We start from the raw sequence: 10,286 nt of genomic DNA, 5'->3' as shown, positions 1-10,286 counted from the left end.
AACCTTAAATATGTGTTATCTTCGAATTAAAATTAAATACAAGTTGATAACATATGACTTTACATAGCTATTTGACAATACATAGTTGTATTAGCTACGCACTGACTATTTGACTTAACATAGCTGTATTAGCTACGCACAGACTATTTGACTTTACATAGCTGTATCAACTATTCACAAACTACTTGACTTTACATAGCTATATCAACTATTCACAGACTACTTGACTTTACATAGCTGCATCAACTATTCACAGACTACTTTGACTTTACATAGCTGCATCAACTATTCACAAACTACTTGACTTTACATAGCTGCATCAACTAAGCACAGACTACTTGGCTTTACATGACTGCATCACCTACTCACGCACCTGATAACTTTACATGACTCCATACTCACGGATTAATTTACCTTACCCTTATAGCCTCAGGTTGTGACATTGGCTGGTTTGGACCTAAGTGTGACTACAAATGTCACTGTACCGACGGTCATTGTACCACAGCTGGACTGTGTGCCAACAACGTCGACTGTGCCAGGGGATGGTTTGGTCCCTTATGTCAGTACCGTAAGTTTTTTGTCCAACAAAATTTTCAACTTCAATTAAACATCTAATTTCTTAATTAACTCTATTGACCATATGATATTAGCCGTACTAAGAGAAGTTTTAGCTCAGATAATTAAAACTGTATAGAGTATATTCACTTTCTCAAAGAGTTTGTAGATTGATGACCGTTAGAATAGGCTGAATCATGTTCCAGTAGTACCTGCAGTTTGTCTTGTGAACCATGAGAACAAAAATCTGGATAATTGCAGGACATGTTCTCAGTCTTGGTGGGCAGGGTTTTAATGTGGTGCTGTGTGGTAGAAGGGGGTGGTACTACAGGTGGTGTGTGTAAGGGTGGTACTACAGGTGGTGTGTGTTAGGGTGGTACTACAGGTGGTGGTGAGTGTTAGGGTGGTACTACAGGTGGTGTGTGTTAGGGTGGTACTACAGGTGGTGGTGAGTGTTAGGGTGGTACTACAGGTGGTAGTGGGTGTTAGGGTGGTACTACAGATGGTAGTGAGTGTTAGGGTGGTACTACAGGTGGTAGTGGGTGCTAGGGTGGTACTACAGATGGTAGTGGGTGTTAGGAGAGGGTGGTACTTCAGGTGGTAATGGGTGTTAGGGTGGTACTACAGGTGGTGCTGGGTGTTAGGAGAGGGTGGTACTTCAGGTGGTAATGGGTGTTAGGGTGGTACTATAGGTGGTAGCGGGTGTTGGCAGGGGTGGTACTACAGGTGGTAGTGGGTGTTGGGAGAGGGTAGTACTACAGGTGGTAGTCGGAGTTAGGGTGGTACTACAGGTGGTAGCGGGTGTTGGCAGGGGTGTAACTACAGGTGGTAGTGTTAGGAGAGGGTGGTACTTCAGCTGGTAATGTATGTTAGGAGGGATGGTACCACAGGTGGTTGTGTGTATTAGGAGAGGGTGGTACTAGTGGTGTTTGTGTTTCTAGAGGGTTGGACTACATAAGATAAAAACATATACTTTGGGAAAATTAAAACATTCGCAGAGGATCTTGGCAGCCTGGGAAACATCGCACCCACAATGTCAGGGGTCACATCGGTCAAGGTCACATCAGTCAGGGTCACGTGGGGGAGGCTATACCTGATCCAATGGCTAAGATTACAGTTCCAAGAAATTGGTGAGTTATGTACCTGTATTACAACAATAACTACTGTAAACCTTTTCAAAATTAACCTGGCTGATTTAATTACCGCCATGGCTAATGAGTTCCTGTGTCCACTTAGACCAGCCGGATGTGTTCACCCTGCAGACAGGTGCAGGCCCTGCGAGCTTAAACTGTACACAGCTGAAGGTTTATCTGATCGATAATCGAACGATCGATCTCGTCTGTGATACTCAGGTGCCGGTGGCGGAGGTCAAGGTCACCTGGACCCAGCCTAAACTGTTGAGAACCCTCCATGTCAGTGGTGGTGAGTTTATTTGAGAACCCTTCATGTCAGTGGTGGTGAGTTTATTTGAGAACCCTTCATGTCAGTGGTGGTGAGTTTATTTGAGAACCCTTCATGTCAGTGGTGGTGAGTTTATTTGAGAACCCTTCATGTCAGTGGTGGTGAGTTTATTTGAGAACCCTTCATGTCAGTGGTGGTGAGTTTATTTGAGAACCCTTCATGTCAGTGGTGGTGAGTTTATTTGAGAACCCTTCATGTCAGTGGTGGTGAGTTTATTTGAGAACCCTTCATATCAGTGGTGGTGAGTTTATTTGAGAACCCTTCATATCAGTGGTGGTGAGTTTATTTGAGAACCTTTCATGTCAGTGGTGGTGAGTTTATTTGAGAACCCTTCATATCAGTGTTGGTGAGTTTATTTGAGAACCCTTCATGTCAGTGGTGGTGAGTTTATTTGAGAATCCTTCATATCAGTGGTGGTGAGTTTATTTGAGAACCTTTCATATCAGTGGTGGTGAGTTTATTTGAGAACCCTTCATGTCAGTGGTGGTGAATTTATTTGAGAACCCTTCATATCAGTGGTGGTGAGTTTATTTGATAACCCTTCATATCAGTGGTGGTGAGTTTATTTGAGAACCCTTCATATCAGTGGTGGTGAGTTTATTTGAGAACCCTTCATGTCAGTGGTGGTGAATTTATTTGAGAACCCTTCATGTCAGTGGTGGTGCGTTTATTTGAGAATCCTTCATATCAGTGGTGGTGAGTTTATTTGAGAACCCTTCATATCAGTGGTGGTGAGTTTATTTGAGAACCCGTCATGTCAGTGGTGGTGAATTTATTTGAGAACCTTTCATAGCTGTGGTGGTGAGTTTATTTGAGAACCCTTTATATCTATGGTGGTGAGTTTATTTGAGAACCCTTCATGTCAGTGGTGGTGAGTTTATTTGAGAACCCTTCATGTCAGTGGTGGTGAGTTTATTTGAGAACCCTTCATGTCAGTGGTGGTGGGTTTATTTGAAAACCCTTCATGTCAGTGGTGGTGAGTTTATTTGAGAACCCTTTATATCTATGGTGGTGAGTTTATTTGAGAACCCTTCATGTCAGTGGTGGTGAGTTTATTTTTCTACCATATGTTGAAATACAATCAGTAAAGAAACAACAATTGTACCTTAGGATAACTTAAACAAAGGATATAGGCCTATAAAAATTGAATTAATTTCATACGCTAAATCACAACTAGCAAACGCTTTCAGAAGATCAACTTATCATTGATTTATATTGATAGAATTGTATCTGCCATTTTATATCTTACATAATGTAAATTTTCCCCTTTCGAACCTGGCGGTCCATGGGGCAGACGAATTAGAGTTCACCTGTTTTTGTAACCTCGGTATAGTGTAGTCAATGCTATGTCATTACTTCCCACGACCAAAGTCAGGTACCCATCAGAGCTGAATGAACTCAGGGACGTCCTACGTGCACCAGCACTGTTGTTTTGAGTAAACAACTCACCACGCCTTAACCTTGCCTACTGTAGCTGGATATAAACACGTGTTAACTCCCCTCCCCCCTGTCGAGCAGGTAGAAACGTGGCCTTGAAACAGACAGCTCAACTCACCAGCACGTACGACGACTACTCACTCGCCTCACGCGCGGTGGACGGTAACACCAACACTACCTACATGGGAAGCTCGTGCGTGCACACAAAGGAATCTGACAGTAACCCGGCCTTGACCCTGACCCTCTCACGGCCCTACCTGCTGACCAGGTACGAGGTGTACAACAGATACGACGGTGAGTGGAACTAGGTCATTGTGAAACTAGGTCATTGTGTGGTTAATAGGGGAACTGGTATACCATTGGTCATTGGGAAACTAGATCACTTATGGTCATGTTGAGATTAGGTCACTTATGGTCATGTTGATATTAGGTCGCTTATGGTCATTTTGGAAAACTAGCCCATTAGTGGTTATTTTCGGGCTGAAATAAATCTCTGTATAAAGTGAAATACAGCTGTATGTGATAAATGTGCTAATAGGTATAAACTTATCCAACAGACAAATGTTGTCCTGAGCGACTGAAAGGTTTTACCCTAAAGAGCTACAACGACCAGACTCTCGTCTACAACTACACCGATGTTGCCAGTGAAGCTTTGAGACAGTACACGATAGTCCCAAACAGGGGCGGTAACCCCGTCACTCGTGTCAACATAGCGGCCAACTACATCGAACCCAGTACTCGGAAAAAGATCTTGTCGTTGTGTGAACTGGAGATGTATGGGGGTAGGTCTTGCATTTTCTCATACAAGCTGTTTATTATAATGCTGGTTTTGATAAATTAAAAATCATACTGAAAAACTCCCAAAGGAAAACTGGTTTCTGTTTTTGTTTTGCTAAGATTTCTCTAAATGAAATCCCTCATAAAACCACAGTAGACTTGTATCTTCAAGTGTTTTTTCCAACTTTGTCCAGACTCCATTTGTATCTGAACGTCTTGTCCACCTTTGTCCAGACGCCATTTGTATCTGAACGTGTTGTCCACCTTTGTCCAGACTCCATTTGTATCTGAACGTGTTGTCCACCTTTGTCCAGACACCATTTGTATCTGAACGTGTTGTCCACCTTTGTCCAGACTCCATTTGTATCTGAACGTGTTGTCCACCTTTGTCCAGACTCCATTTGTATCTGAACGTGTTGTCCACCTTTGTCCAGACTCCATTTGTATCTGAACGTGTTGTCCACCTTTGTCCAGACACCATTTGTATCTGAACGTGTTGTCCACCTTTGTCCAGACTCCATTTGTATCTTCACGTGTTGTCCACCTTTGTCCAGACTCCATTTGTATCTGAACGTGTTGTCCACCTTTGTCCAGACTCCATTTGTATCTGAACGTGTTGTCCACCTTTGTCCAGACTCCATTTGTATCTGAACGTGTTGTCCACCTTTGTCCAGATTCCATTTGTATCTGAACGTGTTGTCCACCTTTGTCCAGACTCCATTTGTATCTGAACGTGTTGTCCACCTTTGTCCAGACTCCATTTGTATCTGAACGTGTTGTCCACCTTTGTCCAGACTCCATTTGTATCTGAACGTGTTGTCCACCTTTGTCCAGACTCCATTTGTATCTGAACGTTTTGTCCACCTTTGTCCAGACTCCATTTGTATCTTCACGTGTTGTCCACCTTTGTCCAGACTCCATTTGTATCTGAACGTGTTGTCCACCTTTGTCCAGACTCCATTTGTATCTGAACGTGTTGTCCACCTTTGTCCAGACTCCATTTGTATCTGAACGTGTTGTCCACCTTTGTCCAGACTCCATTTGTATCTGAACGTGTTGTCCACCTTTGTCCAGACTCCATTTGTATCTGAACGTGTTGTCCACCTTTGTCCAGACTCCATTTGTATCTGAACGTGTTGTCCACCTTTGTCCAGACACCATTTGTATCTGAACGTGTTGTCCACCTTTGTCCAGACTCCATTTGTATCTCAACGTGTTGTCCACCTTTGTCCAGACTCCATTTGTATCTGAACGTGTTGTCCACCTTTGTCCAGACTCCATTTGTATCTGAAAGTGTTGTCCACCTTTGTCCAGACTCCATTTGTATCTGAACGTGTTGTCCACCTTTGTCCAGACTCCATGTGTATCTGAACGTGTTGTCCACCTTTGTCCAGACTCCATTTGTATCTGAACGTGTTGTCCACCTTTGTCCAGACTCCATTTGTATCTGAACGTGTTGTCCACCTTTGTCCAGACTCCATTTGTATCTGAACGTGTTGTCCACCTTTGTCCAGACTCCATTTGTATCTGAACGTGTTGTCCACCTTTGTCCAGACTCCATTTGTATCTGAACGTGTTGTCCATCTTTATCCAGACTCCATTTGTATCTAACGTGTTGTCCACCTTTGTCCAGACTCCATTTGTATCTGAACGTGTTGTCCACCTTTGTCCAGACTCCATTTGTATCTAAACGTGTTGTCCACCTTTGTCCAGACTCCATTTGTATCTGAACGTGCTGTCCACCTTTGTCCAGACTCCATTTGTATCTGAACGTGTTGTCCACCTTTGTCCAGACTCCATTTGTATCTGAACGTGTTGTCCACTTTTGTCCAGACTCCATTTGTATCTGAACGTGTTGTCCACCTTTGTCCAGACTCTATTTGTCCAGCTGGTCGATACGGCATTGACTGCTCCAGCACGTGCATGTGCCAGAACAAGAGTGAGCCGTGTCATGTCGCCACTGGTCTGTGTCCGTCTGTTTGTTCTGCTGGATACTGGGGTCAAGGCTGTCATTACGGTAAGTTTTGTTTTCGGTTTAAAATAAAGTTTATACATTTTATTGAGGTAATCCGATATAGTAAACACGATTTGTTTGTTACGGTCTTACTTGTTTGTTTTTCTTATCTATGCTTTTAATTTTAGGTTAGAATTTGATATGTAGGCCTCAACCTTTAAATCTCAGATTTGTATTCTGTTCGCTTATAGAACTGTGTTTACTTAACTGCTTCTAATTTCTTAAATTTGTATTCTGTTTGCGTATAGAACTGTTTCCTAAACTGCTTATTATTTCAGAATGCCCCGTTGGCAGATGGGGCATCGGCTGCCTGCAGACCTGCAGTGAATCGTGTGAGGGTGGTCAGTGTGAGAAGACCTCTGGTGTGTGTACACACGGCTGTGTGGGCTACACGTCACCCAACTGTTCACAAGGTCACGTGACTTATTTCTATAACTGCCTGTTTGAAAACAGCACCAACAAGTTCTATAATAGTATAATCTAGTTCTGTATTCGTGTGTATCTAATATTGTTTTATTTGACTGATGATTATTTCCCCTACTGTCCTTGAGCCAGCACCATCAAGTTCTATAATTTAGTTATTTACTCGTGTATTTATAATTATTTGACTGAACTTATTTCCCCTACAGTCTATGAGCCAGCACCATCAAGTTCTATAATTTTGTTATGTGTTCATGTATTTCTAATTATTTGACTGATACTTATTCCCCCTACAGTCTGTAAGCCAGGCTGGTATGGCTCCAACTGTTCCTTGTCCTGTGACGTCAACTGTCTAGACCCGTGTCATCACATTACAGGCAATTGTACTCTAGGTATGTATGTGTTATATATGTATGTATGTATGGGTTATATATGTATGTATGGGTTATAGATGTATGTATGGGTTCTATATGTATGTATGGGTTCCATATGTATGTATGGGTTCTATATGTATGTATGGGTTCTATGTGTATGTATGGGTTTTTTTTTTATTCTGCAACACATTATCAGTGTGTTTGTTTGTTTGTTTGTTTGTTTGTTTGTTTGTTTGTTTGTTTGTTTGTTTGTTTGTTTGTTTGTTTCTTTCTTTCTTTCTTTTTTTCTTTCTTTCTTTTTTTCTTTCTTTCTTTCTTTCTTTCTTTCTTTCTTTCTTTCTTTCTTTCTTTCTTTCTTTCTTTCTTTCTTTCTTTCTTTCTTTCTTTCTTTCTTTCTTTCTTTCTTTCTTTGTGTTTTCAGTTAGCCGTACCATGGTAATGAATTTTGCGAAACAAATGTCGATATGTATCGTTTGTACCTTAAACACACACCCAATGTTATGGCTATGTGTGCACATATTCATACAGACGTATAGACAGACACAGTCAAAAATTCTCTAAACGCATGCCGGCAATCTGCAATCAACTAGGACCGCTAGTCCCAGAATACACTATTTCGAAAGGATGAAGAAAACATACGTACAACACTTCATGTTAAAACATTACCGTTTCTATTTTAAAACAGCAACGTAAACTTTAACGTAGCTCTCTATATGCATGTATATTTACCGGAAACTCTTTAAACCGCTGTTTCCTCCTAAATAGTTTCCGACGTTTTTTTCTGGTATTTGACTAAAGTTTAAACTTAAATATGTGGTACTTTAAGTAGTTGAGTCGTGGTAGGTATTGATATAGGTTTAAATCATAGTACATTTTCTAGACGTGCCGGTTAGTGTCGACAACGTGCCGGTTGGTGTTGACAACATCACCCATGGTCAGAACTGCAGCAACCTGAACGGCTCGTCCTGCGTAGAAGATGCTGATCGCGGGAACGGATCCCATGTGGAAGGATGTGGAGACGGTCGCACTGGTGAAGATTGTGTAACAGGTAGACGGCTGTTTTATTTTGTCACAATGTTGTGACATTGTTACATTGTTTTGTCACAACACATTATCTTGTGATCCAAGTAACTTGAAGTTGTTTGGATTTCAAAAATCGATGTCTATTTTCACAGGTCTACCCACAGTCGATACGAAGTCAACTTCCAGTATCGGCGTGGTAATCGGTATCGCTGTCGCCGTTGTCATAGTCGTCACAGTAGTCGGCGTAGGTATCGCGGTGTACTGCAGGAGAATCCGAGCCTCGCCTAAAATCGATCATGAGAATCTGCACAAGTCTGAGAATTCTGGAACTCTCAGCTTGATCGAACGTCTGTACCGCGGTATGCTGGCTAGGGGTGAGTAAACACACGTCATCTTTACGTCTGCTACAGGGGCTTCTCCCCCACCCCACCCCACCCCCATACATACCAGACACACAAGTCAACATTCTGCTACAGGGGCTTCTTCCCCACCCCACCCCCCATTCATACAGACGTATCTCAGTATTCATATTCCCCACTTTTTATACCAATTCCCTCTTCCCCCCCCCCCCCTCATACCCTTATTCTTTTCCCGTCAATTTTAGTAATGAAAATAAGAGAAATAATTTTCTAAAATTAGTCTTTAAATTAGTTATTTAACTGTCAAGTAAATGTATTTTATATTTATATAGACATGCTGTGGTCAGAGAGTGCTACAAGCATCACCTCAAGCAAGGAAAAGGTCAAGAAACCGGACACAGGACTGACCAGTCTGGACCAGATATCAGAAGAAAAAACTGTCACAGATTCTCAGCCAAAGGGAAAACTAGGACAAGAAAAACCGGAAATTGAAGAGAAACAAGCCACGCAGCTTCCGCCGGAAGTAGATACCATGTACTCCAATAACAAAATTGTGAAGAAAAGTAGTTCTGTGGACATGGACGATCTGTACAACTGCCCTGTCGAGAACGATAACAAGGTAAATGAGATGAGAGATCAATACGCCCACCCTACTTCCAACCTTCCTGTAGACAAACATAAGGAAACTACGAAGGAAAGTCACCCCTACGTCCACCCTACTTCCAACCTTCCTTTCCTGAAGAAAAAGAAAACTCCTAAAGAAAGTGACCACTACGTCCACCCTACTTCCAACCTTTCTGTAGATAAACATAAGGAAACTCCGAAGGAAAGTGACCACTATGTCCACCCAACTTCCAACCTTCCTGTCTTAAAGAACAAGAAAACTCCGAAACAAGGTGCAAAGTGTATCCAACCTACCTCCAAGAAGACCAAGGTGACAGAACAATCTCAGAGGCCGAGTGACCATTACGTCCAGCCAAAGTCTAACTTTCCCATCAATTTAGTACAACGTAAGGAGCTAAACGACCAGTCGGCCCCACCCCCACCAGCCCACCACAGACCTGTTGGAACAATCAACCCAGTTTTTGTGTATGACAACAGCGTTTTTTCCAAATGTGGTGAAATTGACGTGTATGAAAATGACGGTCTTTCAAAATGTGACAAAACTGGTGGCATTGAAAATAAAGGATTGTCAAATTGTGACAAAACTGGCGGCATGGAAAATAAAGGCTTCTCAAAATGTGACAAAACTGGTGGCATTGAAAATAAAGGATTGTCAAATTGTGACAAAACTGGCGGCATGGAAAATAAAGGATTGTCAAATTGTGACAAAACTGGGGACATTGAAAATAAAGGCTTGTCAAAATCTGACAAAACTGGTGGCATCGAAAATAAAGGCTTCTCAAAATGTGACGAAATTGACGTATACGAAAACGGGGGTCTCTCAAAAAGTGACGAAATCGATGTTTATGAAAACTAATACTTTTTCGGGGGATAATGAACTATTAACGTTTGTGCGAACAATGTTACAGACATTTAGAACCACGCTAGTGCCTTTTATTAACTGAAAAGTATCGCAAAACAAATGCTAAATTTAGAACATTAGAAACAATAAAATATATTAAATTTCTAGAGTAATATTATGTAGTTATTTGTATTATGATGTGTATTCTGTGTAGCACCCCAAATAGTCATCTCGACTTACATGAAAATGTAATTACCTTCATTGCGGGACTTACACTTATTAACTTCGCTAGTGCCTTTTATTAACTGAAAAGTATCGCAAAACAAATGCTAAATTTAGAACATTAGAAACAATAAAATATATTAAATTTCTAGAGTAATATTATGTAGTTATTTGTATTA

General features: G+C 41.5%; 1 protein-coding gene across 1 annotated transcript; it reads left to right on the top strand.

The window, feature by feature from the left end:
* The first annotated feature begins 3,551 nt into the window (after positions 1–3,551).
* LOC131933209 (protein draper-like) lies at positions 3,552–10,024 on the top strand. Its single transcript, XM_059290002.1, has 8 exons — positions 3,552–3,747; positions 4,011–4,235; positions 6,104–6,247; positions 6,523–6,657; positions 6,961–7,056; positions 7,919–8,086; positions 8,214–8,435; positions 8,753–10,024. Exons 1-8 carry the CDS (start codon positions 3,636–3,638, stop codon positions 9,898–9,900), a joined length of 2,250 nt encoding a protein of 749 aa, XP_059145985.1. The 5' UTR covers positions 3,552–3,635; the 3' UTR covers positions 9,901–10,024.
* Positions 10,025–10,286: the final 262 nt, after the last annotated feature.

Source organism: Physella acuta, unplaced genomic scaffold (genome assembly GCF_028476545.2).
Source record: "Physella acuta isolate Inbredline_101_S28 unplaced genomic scaffold, ASM2847654v3 ptg002405l, whole genome shotgun sequence".
NCBI classification, from domain to species: Eukaryota; Metazoa; Mollusca; class Gastropoda; family Physidae; genus Physella; species Physella acuta.
This window is presented reverse-complemented; position numbering and strand designations above follow the sequence as displayed.

Coding starts and splice junctions, on each gene's coding strand:
- LOC131933209 (XM_059290002.1), top strand. CDS start 3,636: ATGGGAAGCTCGTGCGTGCACACAAAGGAATCTGACAGTAACCCGGCC. Junction 6,248..6,522: donor GGGTCAAGGCTGTCATTACG/GTAAGTTTTGTT, acceptor TTATTATTTCAG/AATGCCCCGTTGGCAGATGG. Junction 7,057..7,918: donor TACAGGCAATTGTACTCTAG/GTATGTATGTGT, acceptor TACATTTTCTAG/ACGTGCCGGTTAGTGTCGAC.